This window comes from Oncorhynchus clarkii, chromosome 21 (assembly GCF_045791955.1).
Source record: "Oncorhynchus clarkii lewisi isolate Uvic-CL-2024 chromosome 21, UVic_Ocla_1.0, whole genome shotgun sequence".
Classification (NCBI taxonomy): domain Eukaryota; kingdom Metazoa; phylum Chordata; class Actinopteri; order Salmoniformes; family Salmonidae; genus Oncorhynchus; species Oncorhynchus clarkii.
In genome coordinates, this window is record NC_092167.1 from 50892886 (window position 1) to 50910646 (window position 17761).

The 17761-nt window shown below is 46.6% G+C and overlaps 1 protein-coding gene across 1 annotated transcript in view; it reads right to left on the reverse strand.

Annotated features, from left to right (window-relative positions):
• Positions 1 to 7066: 7066 nt before the first annotated feature.
• LOC139379130 (fibrinogen beta chain) overlaps positions 7067 to 17761 on the reverse strand; it is a 12874-nt gene continuing 2179 nt past the window's right edge. Inside the window, exons 3-11 of the mRNA XM_071121961.1 lie at positions 17360 to 17563; positions 15475 to 15658; positions 14906 to 15002; positions 14626 to 14750; positions 13923 to 14042; positions 13499 to 13621; positions 13198 to 13325; positions 8519 to 8676; positions 7067 to 7520 (exon numbers count right to left, since the gene is read on the reverse strand). Coding sequence (XP_070978062.1) covers positions 7289 to 7520; positions 8519 to 8676; positions 13198 to 13325; positions 13499 to 13621; positions 13923 to 14042; positions 14626 to 14750; positions 14906 to 15002; positions 15475 to 15658; positions 17360 to 17563 — 1371 coding nt within the window. The 3' untranslated portion in view covers positions 7067 to 7288. The remainder of the gene's footprint in view (positions 7521 to 8518; positions 8677 to 13197; positions 13326 to 13498; positions 13622 to 13922; positions 14043 to 14625; positions 14751 to 14905; positions 15003 to 15474; positions 15659 to 17359; positions 17564 to 17761) is intronic.

Below are 17761 nucleotides of genomic sequence, written 5' to 3' on the forward strand. Positions count from 1 at the left end.
TATAGAACCGCATATATTCACTGATATATTGTTCCAAAAGGAAATCGCAGAATCATTTATAGAAAATACCTAAACGAATCGCTGAACAAATTCAAATAAAATACCGGTGAAATACACACGTGGCGGGCGTCACATACTGATAACCCCCTTTGTCTCGACCAGGGACAGGCTAAGCATACAACGATAGAAATAAACACCACATAGTAAGGATTGAATATACCTAAATAACGCATTATACACATTATCAGACGACTTAGATAAAATGTCTGCAGCCATCACGCCCAAACAAATGATTGCAGTAGAAACTCAAGACCAAGGGGAGCAGCCAGATAACACTCAGATCGTGGCACAGACTGTCTCTCAGATGATCCAACAGCAGGCAGCCCCACCACCCCATTACCCTCCCCCACAGCGGTATATCCTGCAACAGCAACGGGCTCAACGAGGCCCCTACACTGGACCATACAGAGGGGGAAACTACCAGTGGTATAACTGCGGAATTCCCGGTCACTATGCCAGATATTGCACGAAACCACTCTCCCCGCAGCAACAGCAATGGAGAGAAAGAGGAAGAGGACGTGGAGGGGCACCAGGAAGAGGAAGAGGACCCTCTCCTAGACACATGCAGCAGGAGCAGCAAGATTACAACCAACCCTCCCACTTCAACACCTGATCACCCAGTAAGAATGATGAGGATGCCACTCCTGCCGATGACCACACTGTCTGAAGCCCAAGAAGTGTACTGGCTAAAATGCCTACCCACAGGGCCTGCCACCCCTCACATCCAGTTTAAGTTCAACCAACTGAAAGCTCAAATCTACACTCTGCACCCATATAAGACTCCCCAAGCTGAGATCCATTGCACACTCAATGCAACAGAAACTGATGACTGCCTCTACACTGCAGACTGGGACGAAGACATGATGCACCTGACCCCACCTATCAGGTGTTGTACCATTGGGTGTGGCCCAGAGGGGGTGGCAGCACCGGTCATCCTACGATCAAGGAACCTCCATGCACCCCTGGCCTGGACGGCTGAAGCATCAACAGCCATAGCACTCCTGAAAACAGATCTATCAGCGGCAGCAGCTCTGACTGCACCTGACTACAAGAACAAGTTCCATTTGGATGTTTCTGGAAGGGAAGGATTCACCTCATCCGTCCTATTCCAGAAACAAGAGGGGGAGAGAAGGGTCTTGATGTACTACTCTTCAAACTTGACCACATTGAGGTAGGACAGTCAACATGCTCCAGATACGTTGCTGCAGTAGCAAAAGCTATTGAAAAAAACAGCTCACCTCGTGATGTCACCCTTCAATCAGCCATCATCCCTCAACCAGCATCGGCCAAATTAGCTGAAATCATCGGATTGACGCAGGTCCTCATCAGAGGAAAAGGAAAGACTGAATATCTATACAGACTCAGCCCATGCCCATGAAGCAGGCCACACTGATGGACCCAGAACTTTTATGAGAAACACATGGTCCCACACACGAAGGCAAACTAAAGACCCTCCAAAAAGGCCTCGCACATCTGGTGGCACCCTCACATAAAAAATATGACTGACTTATTTTATGACGATGATTTATTTTGTGACGAATGCAATGGTTGTGACAGACACAACCCAAAGAAACCATATCAAACACCAATGGGCTCATACGTAATACCTAATGCATGTTTTCAGGATATTAGGATAGACTACACCGACATGGGCCCCGAAAATGTATCTAAAGGCAAACTCTATCTCCTAGTCATAGTAGATAGGTTCTCCAAATGGGTAGAGGCAATACTAACAAAAGGGGAGGATGCTAGGTCAGTCTTTTAAGTGGCTACAAACCAAACTAATACCCAGGTATGGCATCCCAAGACAAATCAAATTTGACAAATGGCTCACATTTAACAAACACCTGAGACAGGTGGAAGAAAGATTTGGCATAACCCACAGATTTGGATCTAAGTACAGGCCCCAATCCCAAAATCTGGTGGAACGTCAAACCAAAAGCAAAAGCTAAGATAGCTAAAGTATGTGCCTCATGGGATAATGACTGGTAGAGTCATGCATGGTCCACCAAGGGAGGGAGGTCATATGCCCGCCCTTGATGTACAACAAATTGTAATGTCTAATTATGTGAAAAAACTGACGGTTCTCTCTGCAGCACTCTCTACCCAGGTTCACAAGGTCCAGGAGGGGGAGCTGCCGGGGGACACGCCACTACTGAAGGTAAAGGTTGGTGACGGGGTGAGGGTTACAGTCCACAAGAGAAAGTGGCTGGAACCCAGGTGGACTGGACCGTACGAAGTGAAGGAGGTTACTTCACACTCAGTCCAGGTCAAAGGTAAATCAGGCACACCTTGACACCGCCTTACACATTGCACCCCAGCCCCAATTCCTTCTAGAACACTGACTGAAGTCAGAGCTGATTTGAGCGGCCTAAATTCGATTCCAAATGAAGACACTCCTTCCTCAGGTGATGCGGCATCAAACTCCGCCTCCCCTGAGAAGGGAACCTCGCCCAGTTAGAGGGAAATTTCTCCCTCTCTGGGTGAGGCTGGGGATATCTGGTCCCTTATTTGTGATATTCATACTGATATTTGGAGTAACCCTAGGACTTTCACATGGTTAATTGAACAACTATTTCACCCTGCCACATCACATACACCAACCCCTACACATGTCCCTAACTCCTTTCCTGATATCACTCCCTCCAATCACTCCCGTCCCAAACGTAGCACTACACCTACAGACCCACCATGCAAACCAGACAAGGTTAGGAGCACCACCTTATGTATACCCACGATTGCAACCGCCACCTTTCTGCTATAGTTTTCACGTCTAATAGACGTGAAGAGGGGGATTTGTTATATAAATATTCATACACATAGCTCATATAAACAAAGACATTCCGTCGTAAGAACACATACACCCAGCCATAAGACTGACCCCCTCTTCCTTATATAAACACACATCTCATCTCCCTCTAACTGGCCGGTCCCAAGAGCAAAGAACTTTTGCTGTGCACCAATGGGGCCCGCTCTGGCTAGAGCAAGGCCCGCCTCCAACCCTCCGACCAGTCAAGAAGACCGAAACGACAAGACTCCACCTACTTTATTCTATGTATAAAAATGTATGTAACCATTGTATAGGCCTCTTTTTCACCTGGCTCCTTGCCGAGTTATGTGAACTAGGTCCGTGCACGTAAAACTGCGGGACAAGATATCTCTGACTCATTAAAACTGTCTTTCGTTACAACTGAAATCCACTCTGTCCAGCGTCCGTGATTTGGTCTCAACTCTCCAGTATTTGAACACTAACAGAAATGATATCAGGACACCTTGCGATCATGACGAAATATGCACCTGCACTTGCAGACCGTACTTGCTACACAGATACAGAAAGATAAAACCAACAACCACACAAACTGAAATTGGGAACATTGTAAACGCAGGTCCAACGAGGAACAAATGTAGCTAGCTAGTATTTTATTAATTTACTTTTTGGAGCCTCTGATGACAACGTGATGAGTGACGAACAGGAATTCCTTCGGTCCTCTCCGGCGCAATGCTGTCAAATCCTCCCTCATGTTTCTAGTTTAGTGTTGCTATGCTGTCAAGTCCTCCCTCATGTTTCTAGTTTAGTGTTGCTATGCTGTCAAATCCTCCCTCATGTTTCTAGTTTAGTGTCGCTATGCTGTCAAGTCCTCCCTCATGTTTCTAGTTTAGTGTTGCTATGCTGTCAAATCCTCCCTCGTGTTTCTAGTTTAGTGTCGCTATGCTGTCAAATCCTCCCTCATGTTTCTAGTTTAGTGTCGCTATGCTGTCAAATCCTCCCTCATTTTTCTAGTTTAGTGTCGCTATGCTGTCAAATCCTCCCTCATGTTTCTAGTTTAGTGTCGCTATGCTGTCAAATCCTCCCTCATGTTTCTAGTTTAGTGTCGCTATGCTGTCAAAACCTCCCTCATGTTTCTAGTTTAGTGTCGCTATGCTGTCAAATCCTCCCTCATGTTTCTAGTTTAGTGTCACTATGCTGTCAAATCCTCCTCTCTTCTAGTTTAGTGTTGCTATGCTGTCAAATCCTCCCTCATGTTTCTAGTTTAGTGTCGCTATGCTGTCAAATCCTCCCTCATGTTTCTAGTTTAGTGTCGCTATGCTGTCAAATCCTCCCTCATGTTTCTAGTTTAGTGTCGCTATGCTGTCAAATCCTCCCTCATGTTTCCAGTTTAGTGTCGCCATGCTGTCAAAACCTCCCTCATGTTTCTAGTTTAGTGTCGCTATGCTGTCAAATCCTCCCTCATGTTTCTAGTTTAGTGTCGCTATGCTGTCAAATCCTCCCTCGTGTTTCTAGTTTAGTGTCGCTATGCTGTCAAATCCTCCCTCGTGTTTCTAGTTTAGTGTCACTATGCTGTCAAATCCTCCCTCGTGTTTCTAGTTTAGTGTCGCTATGCTGTCAAATCCTCCCTCATGTTTCTAGTTTAGTGCCACAATGCTGTAAAATCCTCCCTCATGTTTCTAGTTTAGTGTCGCTATGCTGTCAAATCCTCCCTCATGTTTCTATTTTAGTGCTACAATGCTGTAAAATCCTCCCTCATGTTTCTAGTTTAGTGTCACTATGCTGTCAAATCCTCCCTCATGTTTCTAGTTTAGTGTTGCTATGCTGTCAAATCCTCCCTCATGTTTCTAGTTTAGTGTCACTATGCTGTCAAATCCTCCCTCATGTTTCTAGTTTAGTGTCACTATGCTGTCAAATCCTCCCTCGTGTTTCTAGTTTCAGCAACTGATTTCAGCTCCTGATATTTTTTCATTTGATTGTCATATTAGCAGGTTTGCTAGCAACAAACTATTTAGCTAGCTTCTAGCCTAGTGTTTGATATGCAATGTGTTCTCTTCGTAATGAACAGTCAGTGTCGACAAGTGTCCTGATGAGATGGCGCTATACCAGGCAAAATCAGGCATCATCAGCTCATTGTTATGGATGTATCCAAATCTACAGGATGTCAACAGAAAACAGCTACATTGCTGTTATTCTGGCTGCAGAGACTGTGACTGTGTTAGCCATAGACTGTGTTAGCCATAGACTGTATTAGCCATAGACTGTATTAGCCATAGACTGTATTAGCCATAGACTGTGTTAGCCATAGACTGTGTTAGCCATAGACTGTATTAGCCATAGACTGTGTTAGCCATAGACTGTGTTAGCCATAGACTGTGTTAGCCATAGACTGTATTAGCCATAGACTGTGTTAGCCATAGACTGTGTTAGCCATAGACTGTATTAGCCATAGACTGTATTAGCCATAGACTGTGTTAGCCATAGACTGTGTTAGCCATAGACTGTATTAGCCATAGACTGTGTTAGCCATAGACTGTGTTAGCCATAGACTGTGTTAGCCATAGACTGTATTAGCTATAGACTGTGTTAGCCATAGACTGTGTTAGCCATAGACTGTGTTAGCCATAGACTGTGTTAGCCATAGACTGTGTTAGCCATAGACTGTATTAGCCATAGACTGTATTAGCCATAGACTGTGTTAGCCATAGACTGTGTTAGCCATAGACTGTTTTAGCCATAGACTGTTTTAACCATAGACTGTATTAGCCATAGACTGTGTTAGCCATAGACTGTGTTAGCCATAGACTGTGTTAGCCATAGCTAGCTGGCTGGCTGGCTAACAAGCAAGGGGTAAGAATGTTGCCAGCAAGCATAGCAATAGAACATAAAGAACGAACGACTGGGTCGGCGTCCGTAAATATCAAACTAATCGAACGAACGACTGGCAACCAATATATGATCAAGTATGAATTTGCTTATATTAATGAAAATCTTTTTAAAAATCCTTTATTTACAAATGAAAGGGCCCATTTACTTGGACTGTCTCTCTCTGTGTGTAAACATTGGCATAACAATATTTCAAGTAGATTCTCTCTCTATATATTCTGTATATCGTAACCTTGGTATTATTGGTTTTACATTTTAAGGGTCAGTTAATACCTTTCACATTCCAGGTAATGATCTGATGGCTGTGGGTAGATACAATGCTTTCTAAAATGCTCTCATCTTATTGAACCTTTATTTAACGAGGCAAGTCAGTTAAGAACAAATTCTTCTTTACAAATGACGGTCTAGAAAAAGGCAGAAGGCCTCCTGCAGGGGACAGGCTGGGATTAAAGATTAATACTAAATAAAATAAAAAATATGGGACAAAACACACATCACGACAAGAGAGACAACACAACACTACATAAAGAGACCTAAGACAACAACACAGCATGGTAGCAACACAACAAGACAACAACATGGTAGCAACACAACATGACAACAGCATGGTAGTAACACAACATGACAACAGCATGGTAGCAACACAACATGACAACAACATGGCAGCAACACATGACAACACAGCATGGCAGCAACCCAACAAGACAACAACATGGTAGCAACACAACAAGACAACAACATGGTAGCAACACAACATGACAACAACATGGTAACAACATGGTAACAACACAACATAACAACAACATGGTAGCAGCACTAAACATGGTACAACAGCACAAAGAGCAAGAAGGTAGAGACTACACTACATCACGAGAAGCAGCCACAACTGTCAGTAAGAGTGTCCATGGTTGAGTCTTTGAATTAAGAGATTGAGATAAAACTGTCCAATTGGAGTATTTGTTGCAGCTCGTTCCAGTCGCTAACTGCAGCAAACTGAAAAGAGGAGCGACCCAGGAATGTGTGTGCTTTGGGGACCTTTAACAGAATGTGACTGGCAGAACGGGTGATGTATGTGGAGGATGAGGGCTGCAGTAGATATCTCAGATAGGGGGGAGTGAGGCCTAGGCGGGTTTTATAAATAAGCATCAACCAGTGGGTCTTGCGACGGGTCTACAGAGATGACCAGTTTACAGAGGAGTATAGAGTGCAGTGATGTGTCCTATAAGGAACATTGGTGTCCTATAAAGAACATCTAGCTTCTAGAGAGCACCCTTACCTGCCGATCTATAAATTACATCTCCCTAATCTAGCACGGGTAGGACGGTCTGAATCATGACGATCAAACACATGACATAGGTTCCTCAATATGTTTTTATTGAGTATAGTAAGGGACAGTCCTCTGCTAATATCTAATTGTATACTTTATATATATATATATATGTATATATATTTCTACATATACTTGTCCCAAAGACAAACACACACCACACAATCACTCACAGAAGAACAACACATGCTTAGTTAGTAGGTTGCCGCCCTGTGTGCGTGTCCCTGTGTGCGTGTCCCTGTGTGTGTCTACCGCGAGGCGAAGTAGGGCCTGATCTTCATGCAGATGGCTTTGAGAGAGTACCAGGATCCCTTCCAGTTCATCCACACCATGCCGTCATCCGTCCCGTGTTTTGCCATGTACCGGGTGTAAGCCCCGCCCCAGTAGTAACGGCCGTTGGGATTGGCTGAGTGACACCTGTTGTACCACCAGCCACCGCCGTCCTCACGGGAGCACTGCTTGGATGGGTCACCTGGAGTCCTGTTAGAGGGGGAGGGGGGGGGGGGGGGGGGAGGTGGGAGAGAGGGGAGGTGGGAGAGAGGGGGGGGGTGGGAGAGAGGGGGGGGAGAAGGGGGGGGGGGAGAAAGGGGAGGGGAGAGAGGGGAGGGGGAGAGAAGGGGGGAGAGAGGGGGGGAAAGAGGGGAGGAGAGAGTGGGGGAAAGAGAGGGGAGGGGGAGAGAGGGGGGGTGAGAGAGAGAGAGGGGTAGGAGAGAGAGAGGGGGTGAGAGAGGGGGTGGGAGAGAGAGGGGGGTGAGAGAGGGGGGTGAGAGAGAGGGGGGTGAGAGAGGGGGGTGAGAGAGAGAGAGGTGAGAGAGAGCGAGGGGGGTGAGAGAGAGAAGGTTAGGTTAATCTATCTTAACCCATTAATTGTCATTTATTGACTGATCAATCAACCAATCAACTAACCAACCAATCAACTAACCAACCAATCAACTAACCAACCAATCAACTAACCAGCCAATCAACTAACCAACCAATCAACTAACCAACCAATCGTCCATTTCAATATCATCACAGAGAGAGAGACAGAGAGAGAGAGATGCAGAGAGAGAGAGAGAGATGCAGAGAGAGAGAGAGAGACATGCAGAGAGAGAGAGAGAGAGATGGAGAGAGAGAGATGCAGAGAGAGAGAGAGAGAGAGATGCAGAGAGAGAGAGAGAGAGAGAGAGAGAGAGAAAGATGCAGAGAGAGAGAGAGAGAGATGCAGAGAGAGAGAAAGAGAAAGAGAAAGAGAGAGAGATGCAGAGAGATAGAGATGCAGAGAGATGCAGAGAGAGAGAGAAGCAGAGAGAGAGAGAGAGAGAGATGCAGAGAGAGATAGAAAGAGGAAGAGAAAGAGAGAGAGAGATGCAGAGAGAGAAAGAGAAAGAGAGAGAGAGATAGAGATGCAGAGAGAGAGAGAGAGAGAGAGAGAAAGAGAGAGAGAGAGAGAGAGCACTGAGTAAAGCCAAGAAAAAGAGAGAGACATCATCCCATACCAGTTATCGTTGTCTCTGTCGTAGGTGCTGAACATCATTCCGTTGTGGATGGTCATGGTCCGGTTCTCTCCAGACAGCTCCGTAGCCCCCTCCAGCATCACGTTACCGGCCGTACCAGAGTACCCGTTGATCGCCATCACATACCTGGACGCCTCGCTCTACAGAAAGATGTTTTTTTATTTACTATAGTCACATTTTAACAACAACATTCTCAGTGTTTTAAAGTAACCCAACCTAGACCCCAGAGATTGTGGAGATTTAGATTTCCACTATGATGCTAGTTCAGAAAGTATAGATTCTGTCTGTCTGTCTGTCTGTCTGTCTGTCTGTCTGTCTGTCTGCCTGTCCGTCCGTCCCTCCGTCCAACTGTATAGTAAAGGTACTGTTACAGCTGAAGTCGGAAGATTACATACACCTTAGCGAAATACAGTTATACTCAGTTTTTCACAAATCATGGCATTTAATCCTAGTAAAAATTCCCTGTCTTAGGTCAGTTAGGATCACCACTTTATTTTAAGAATGTGAAATGTCAGAATAATAGTAGAGAGAATTATTTATTTCAGCTTTTATTTCTTTCATCACATTCCCAGTGGTTCAGAAGTTTGCAAGCACTCAATTAGTATTTGGTAGCATTGCCTTTAAATTGTTCAACTTGGGTCAAACGTTTCGGGTAGCCTTCCACAAGCTTCCCACAATAAATTGGGTGAATTTTGGCCCATTCCTCCTGACAGAGCTGGTCTAACTGAGTCAGGTTTGTAGGCCTCCTTGCTCTCACACGCTTTTTAAGTTTTGCCCACAATTTTTTTTTATGGGATTGAGGTCAGGGCTTTGTGATGGCCACTCCAATCCCTTGACATTGTTGTTTTTAAGGCATTTTGCCACAACTTTGGAAGTATGCTTGGGGTCATTGTCCATTTGGAAGACCCATTTGCGACGAAGCTTGAGATGTTGCTTCAATATATCCACGTAATTTTCCTACCTCATGATGTCATCTATTTTGTGAAGTGCACCAGTCCCTCCTGCAGTAATGCACCCCCACAACATGATGCTGCCACCCCCATGCTTCACGGTTGGGATGGTGTTCTTCGGCTTGCAAGCCTCCCCCTTTTTCCTCTAAACATAACGATGGTCATTATGGCCAAACAGTTATATTTTTGTTTCATCAGACCAGAGAACATTTCTCCAAAAAGTACAATGTTTGTCCCCATGTGCAGTTGCAAATAGTGGTCTGGCTTTTTTATGGCGGTTTTGGAGCAGTGGCTTCTTCCTTGCTGAGGGGCCTTTCAGGTTATGTCGATATAGGACTCGTTTTACTGTGGATATAGATACTTTGTAGCTGTTTCCTCCAGCATATTCACAAGGTCCTTTGCTGTTGTTCTGGGATTGATTTGCACTTTTCGCACCAAAGAACGTTCATCTCTAGGAGACAGAACGCGTCTCCTTCCTGAGCGGTATGACGGCTGCGTGGTCCCATGGTTTTTATACTTGAGTACTATTGTTTGTACAGATGAACATGGTACCTTCGGGCGTTTGGAAGGATGAACCAGACTTGTGGAGACTTTTCTGAGGTCTTGGCTGATTTCTTTAGATTTTCCCATGATATCAAGCAAAGAGGCACTGAGTTTGAAGGTAGGCCTTGAAATACATCCACAGGTGCACCTCCAATTGACTGAAATGATGTCAATTAGCCTATCAGAAGCTTCTAAAGCCATGACATCATTTTCTAGAATTTTCCAAGCTGTTTAAAGGCAGAGTCAACTTAGTGTATGTAAACTTCTGACCCACTGGAATTGTGATACATTGAATTATAAGTGAAATAATCTGTCTGTAAACAATTGTTAGAAAAATGACTTGTGTCATGCACAAAGTAGATGTCCTAACCGACTTGCCAAAACTATAGTTAGTAAACTGTTGTTACCTGTATAGTAAACTGTTTGTACTGGGCGTGGCTGTGTTACCTGTATAGTAAACTTTTGGTACTGGGCGTGGCTGTGTTACCTGTATAGTAAACTGTTGGTACTGGGCGTGGCTGTGTTACCTGTATAGTAAACTGTTTGTACTGGGCGTGGCTGTGTTACCTGTATAGTAAACTGTTGGTACTGGGTGTGGCTGTGTTACCTGTATAGTAAACTGTTGGTACTGGGCTGTGTTACCTGTATAGTAAACTGTTGGTACTGGGTGTGGCTGTGTTACCTGTATAGTAAACTGTTGGTACTGGGTGTGGCTGTGTTACCTGTATAGTAAACTGTTGGTACTGGGTGTGGCTGTGTTACCTGTATAGTAAACTGTTGGTACTGGGCGTGGCTGTGTTACCTGTATAGTAAACTGTTGGTACTGGGCGTGGCTGTGTTACCTGTATAGTAAACTGTTGGTACTGGGCGTGGCTGTGTTACCTGTATAGTAAACTGTTGGTACTGGGCTGTGTTACCTGTATAGTAAACTGTTGGTACTGGGCGTGGCTGTGTTACCTGTATAGTAAACTGTTGGTACTGGGCTGTGTTACCTGTATAGTAAACTGTTGGTACTGGGCGTGGCTGTGTTACCCGTATAGTAAACTGTTGGTACTGGGCTGTGTTACCTGTATAGTAAACTGTTGGTACTGGGTGTGGCTGTGTTACCTGTATAGTAAACTGATGGTACTGGGCGTGGCTGTGTTACCTGTATAGTAAACTGTTGGTACTGGGCTGTGTTACCTGTATAGTAAACTGTTTGTACTGGGCGTGGCTGTGTTACCTGTATAGTAAACTGTTGGTACTGGGCGTGGCTGTGTTACCTGTATAGTAAACTGTTGGTACTGGGCTGTGTTACCTGTATAGTAAACTGTTGGTACTGGGCGTGGCTGTGTTACCTGTATAGTAAACTGTTGGTACTGGGCGTGGCTGTGTTACCTGTATAGTAAACTGTTGGTACTGGGCTGTGTTACCTGTATAGTAAACTGTTGGTTCTGGGTGTGGCTGTGTTACCTGTATAGTAAACTGTTGGTACTGGGCGTGGCTGTGTTACCTGTATAGTAAACTGTTGGTACTGGGTGTGGCTGTGTTACCTGTATAGTAAACTGTTGGTACTGGGCGTGGCTGTGTTACCTGTATAGTAAACTGTTGGTACTGGGCGTGGCTGTGTTACCTGTATAGTAAACTGTTGATACTGGGTGTGGCTGTGTTACCTGTATAGTAAACTGTTGGTAATGGGCTGTGTTACCTGTATAGTAAACTGTTGGTACTGGGCTGTGTTACCTGTATAGTAAACTGTTGGTACTGGGCGTGGCTGTGTTACCTGTATAGTAAACTGTTGGTACTGGGCGTGGCTGTGTTACCTGTATAGTAAACTGTTGGTACTGGGCGTGGCTGTGTTACCTGTATAGTAAACTGTTGGTACTGGGCGTGGCTGTGTTACCTGTATAGTAAACTGTTGGTACTGGGTGTGGCTGTGTTACCTGTATAGTAAACTGTTGGTACTGGGCGTGGCTGTGTTACCTGTATAGTAAACTGTTGGTACTGGGCGTGGCTGTGTTACCTGTATAGTAAACTGTTGGTACTGGGCTGTGTTACCTGTATAGTAAACTGTTGGTACTGGGCGTGGCTGTGTTACCTGTATAGTAAACTGTTGGTACTGGGCTGTGTTACCTGTATAGTAAACTGTTGGTACTTGGCGTGGCTGTGTTACCTGTATAGTAAATTGTTGGTACTGGGCGTGGCTGTGTTACCTGTATAGTAAACTGTTGGTACTGGGCTGTGTTACCTGTATAGTAAACTGTTGGTACTGGGCTGTGTTACCTGTATAGTAAACTGTTGGTACTGGGCGTGGCTGTGTTACCTGTATAGTAAACTGTTGGTACTGGGCGTGGCTGTGTTACCTGTATAGTAAACTGTTGGTACTGGGCGTGGCTGTGTTACCTGTATAGTAAACTGTTGGTACTGGGCGTGGCTGTGTTACCTGTATAGTAAACTGTTGGTACTGGGCGTGGCTGTGTTACCTGTATAGTAAACTGTTGGTACTGGGTGTGGCTGTGTTACCTGTATAGTAAACTGTTGGTACTGGGCGTGGCTGTGTTACCTGTATAGTAAACTGTTGGTACTGGGTGTGGCTGTGTTACCTGTATAGTAAATTGTTGGTACTGGGCGTGGCTGTGTTACCTGTATAGTAAACTGTTGGTACTGGGCGTGGCTGTGTTACCTGTATAGTAAACTGTTGGTACTGGGCGTGGCTGTGTTACCTGTATAGTAAACTGTTGGTACTGGGCGTGGCTGTGTTACCTGTATAGTAAACTGTTGGTACTGGGCGTGGCTGTGTTACCTGTATAGTAAACTGTTTGTACTGGGCGTGGCTGTGTTACCTGTATAGTAAACTGTTGGTACTGGGCGTGGCTGTGTTACCTGTATAGTAAACTGTTGGTACTGGGCGTGGCTGTGTTACCTGTATAGTAAACTGTTGGTACTGGGTGTACCTGTATAGTAAACTGTTGGTACTGGGCGTGGCTGTGTTACCTGTATAGTAAACTGTTGGTACTGGGCGTGGCTGTGTTACCTGTATAGTAAACTGTTGGTACTGGGCGTGGCTGTGTTACCTGTATAGTAAACTGTTGGTACTGGGCTGTGTTACCTGTATAGTAAACTGTTGGTACTGGGCGTGGCTGTGTTACCTGTATAGTAAACTGTTGGTACTGGGCGTGGCTGTGTTACCTGTATGGTAAACTGTTTGTACTGGGCGTGGACCTTGTTGCCAGACCAGTCCTCCATCTCCATGAGGACCTCAGTGGGACCCTGCTTGGTCAGCTGACTGATGCGTTCGTTACCCAGCCAGTACTCCCCTGTCACATGACACAGGACAAACACAGGGTCAGTGATATCATTTAACAATAGATGAATGGCAGTGGACAGCAGTATCCAGTATCCAATGTTACCTGAACCTGAATTGACTGATTCTAAATGCCATTGACCCCGTTAACTATTGACAGTTTTTTTACCATTTGTTTGTTCTCACCTGGAGTGTTGCAGTGTCCCTTCCCGACGTCGAAGGCGATATTCCCGAAACCGCTGCGGTAGTTGTCCCAACGCCGGCCGAAATCTACAGAACCATCCATCCTGTTCTGAATAGTGGTCCAGCCTGGAAGGGGACATAGATAAGAAGAAAGAGGACAAGACATTCAGAGACACTTACAGGAGAAATTAGGGTTAAGTGCCTTGCTCAAGGGCACAACAACAGATTTGCACCTAGCCAATTCAGGGATTCTTAGAGAGAGAGATAGCGAGAGAGAGAGAGAGGGGGGTGGAGAAAGAGAGAGAGGGGAGAGAGAGGGGGTGGAGGGAGAGAGAGAGAGAGAGAGGGGGTGGAGAGAGAGAGAAACAGAGAGAGAGGGGGAGAGGGAGGGAGAGAGACAGAGAGAGATAGAATGACAACCACCCACCTCCATTCTGGGTGGTCTGGTCACAGTAGACCTTGTAGGGCTGGTAGAAGGAGTCAGGCTGGACCAGATACATCCCAGAATCCCTTCCTCCTTTCCTGTAGATGTCCTCACACTCCTTACCTGGAGGTCAGGAAGGAGAGACACATTTAGTCCACAGGATCCAGCCTGGGAAACCATCGTAACATTAAGCCAAGAGAACCACCCCTCCCCAACCACAGAACCACCCCTCCTCACCCACAGAACCACCCCTCCCCACCCACAGAACCACCCCTCCTCACCCACAGAACCGCCCCTCCCCACCCACAGAACCACCCCTCCCCACCCACAGAACCACCCCTCCTCACCCACAGAACCACCCCTCCCCACCCACAGAACCACCCCTCCCCACCCACAGAACCACCCCTCCCCACCCACAGAACCGCCCCTCCCCACCCACAGAACCACCCCTCCCCACCCACAGAACCACCCCTCCTCACCCCTCCTCACCCACAGAACCGCCCCTCCCCACCCACAGAACCGCCCCTCCCCACCCACAGAACCACCCCTCCCCACCCACAGAACCACCCCTCCTCACCCCTCCTCACCCACAAAACCGCCCCTCCCCACCCACAGAACCGCCCCTCCCCACCCACAGAACCGCCCCTCCCCACCCACAGAACCGCCCCTCCCCACCCACAGAACCTCCCAAAGTCTTCATCCTCACCAGAGACAACAGGTATGGGGCAGGAGACGGTGCACTGCTCCCTGCATTCGTCTCTCTGGGCCAGGATGGCCTTCTCCACTCTCTGGATCTTCATGCGGATCTTCTCCAGGACTCCCTGCAGGATCCTGTGGGTTTAGACGAATAAGGAGAACAAGCAGAAGAAGACAAAATACGTTATTAATATCCCCTCCAACACACACACACACACACACACACACACACACACACACACACACACACACACACACACACACACACACACACACACACACACACACACCTGATGTTAGATGGGAACACAGTGTCTATTGCCTCCTTTGCATAAACATGCTGGGTCTCCAAGTCATCTGTGTATTGACTCACCAGGTCACCATTCTCTGTAGAGGAGAGAGGGAGGGGTGAGAGAGGGGGAGGGAGGGAGGGAGGGAGGGAGGGAGGGAGGGAGGGGGATGGAGGGGTGAGAGAGAGGGGGAGGGAGGGGCAAGAGAGGGGGAGGGAGGGGGTGGGAGGGAGGGAGGGGAAGAGAGGGGGAGGGAGGGGTGAGAGAGAGGGAGGGAGGGGCGAGAGAAGGGCGAGAGGGGGAGGGAGTGCAGGGCGAGAGAGGGGCGAGAGACAAGGAGGGGCGAGAGAGGGGCAAGAGAGAGGGAGGGAGGAGGGGGAGAGAGGGGCAAGAGAGAGGGAAGGGCGAGAGAGGGGCGAGAGAGAGGGAGGGAGGAGGGGCGAGAGAGGGGCGAGAGAGGGGGAGGGAGGAGGAGGGTGAGGGCTAAGGCATTGTTTCTTAACCTCGTTTCAACCAGTAACATCTCACAGACGAGCGGAATCACTGTGTGTTTGTCACCTCCATCTTACCGTTGCTAACCAGCTGTCTCTCTCTCAGCGCTGAGGACATTCCGTCTACGTAGTTATAGATGGTGTTAGAGGATCTCGACAGGTCGTCAACATCCTTCTGCATCCTCCTGACTTCCTCTTTTACGTTCCTCTCTTGTTTCAGTATGGCCGTCTTCAGCTCACAGCCTGTAGGACACAGCACCCCCTGTAGGGCCGGAGGAGGACGGAAACACTGGGTAATGTAGATGCTAAGGAAGTGTTTCCGCTGTGACCGTAAGATCTCTATGGTAGAGATGGTAGTTGCTAATGCTAAGGAAGTGTTTCCGCTGTGACCGTAAGATCTCTATGGTAGAGATGATAGTTGCTAATGCTAAGGAAGTGTTTCCGCTGTGACCCTAAGATCTCTATGGTAGAGATGGTAGTTGCTAATGCTAAGGAAGTGTTTCCGCTGTGACCGTAAGATCTCTATGGTAGAGATGGTAGTTGCTAATGCTAAAGAAGTGTGTCTGCTGTGACCGTAAGATCTCTATGGTAGAGATGGTAGTTGCTAATGCTAAGGAAGTGTTTCCGCTGTGACCCTAAGATCTCTATGGTAGAGATGGTAGTTGCTAATGCTAAGGAAGTGTTTCCGCTGTGACCGTAAAATCTCTATGGTAGAGATGGTAGTTGCTAATGCTAAGGAAGTGTTTCCGCTGTGACCGTAAGATCTCTATGGTAGAGATGGTAGTTGCTAATGCTACGGAAGTGTTTCCGCTGTGACCGTAAGATCTCTATGGTAGAGATGGTAGTTGCTAATGCTAAGGAAGTGTTTCCGCTGTGACCGTAAGATCTCTATGGTAGAGATGATAGTTGCTAATGCTAAGGAAGTGTTTCCGCTGTGACCATAGGATCTCTATGGTAGAGATGGTAGTTGCTAATGCTAAGGAAGTGTTTCCGCTGTGACCGTAAGATCTCTATGGTAGAGATGATAGTTGCTAATGCTAAGGAAGTGTTTCCGCTGTGACCATAGGATCTCTATGGTAGAGGTGGTCGATGTTAATGCTAAGTAAGTGTTTTTCCAATTACTTTAGATGTTAAGGATGTGTTTCTGCTGCGACCATAGGATTTCTTTGGCAGAGATGGAAGATGCTAATGCTAAGGAAGTGTTTTTCCAATGACTTTAGATGCTAAGGAAGTGTTTCCGCTGTGACCATAGGATCTCTATGGCAGAGATGGTAGATGCTAATGCTAAGGAAGTGTTGTCTCCATAGCCCGTAAGACACAAGGGACTGCGTGATTAACTAGACTTGATCAATCAATGTAGAGAGGCTGCATTAATGGAATTGATGTGATCAGTTGAGAGGGTATGAATTAATGGAATTGATGTGATCAGTGGAGAGGGTATGAATTAATGGAATTGATGTGATCAGTGGAGAGGGTATGAATTAATGGAATTGATGTGATCAGTGGAGAGGGTATGAATTAATGGAATTGATGTGATCAGTGGAGAGGGTATGAATTAATGGAATTGATGTGATCAGTGGAGAGGGTATGAATTAATGGAATTGATGTGATCAGTGGAGAGGGTATGAATTAATGGAATTGATGTGATCAGTGGAGAGGGTATGAATTAATGGAATTGATGTGATCAGTGGAGAGGGTATGAATTAATGGAATTGATGTGATCAGTGGAGAGGGTATGAATTAATGGAATTGATGTGATCAGTGGAGAGGGTATGAATTAATGGAATTGATGGCATCAATATCACTGATTAGGTATTGATGAATGATAGTTGATCATAGTCAAGATCAACACCTAACACCTCACCGTCTGTTCAGAATATACCACCTAACACCTCACCGTCTGTTCAGAATATACAACCTAACACCTCACCGTCTGTTCAGAATATACAACCTAACACCTCACCATCTGTTCAGAGGCATGTGTACATCCCCCAGCCTCCGGTTGCTCTTCCTTCTCCTGCTCTGTGCCTCTGGCGGGAGCCTCCGTGGGTCGCCCCCGGTAACGGCCACCACCACTGATGGGAGCGGGGTTGTTGCGGGCGGGGGAGTAGGTCTCACGCCCCTTGGACAAGGGTCGGTGGCCGCGAGGGTCCACCACTGTTTTGGGCTGCGGGGGGAAGGAAGGAAGAGAGAGAGAGAAAGCAAGACAGACAGACAGACATACAGACAGACAGACAGACAGACAGACAGACAGACAGACAGACAGACAGACAGACAGACAGACAGACAGGGAGAGAGAGAGACAGAGAGAGAGAGAGAGAGAGACAGAGAGAGAGAGAGAGAGAGAGAGACAGAGAGAGAGAGA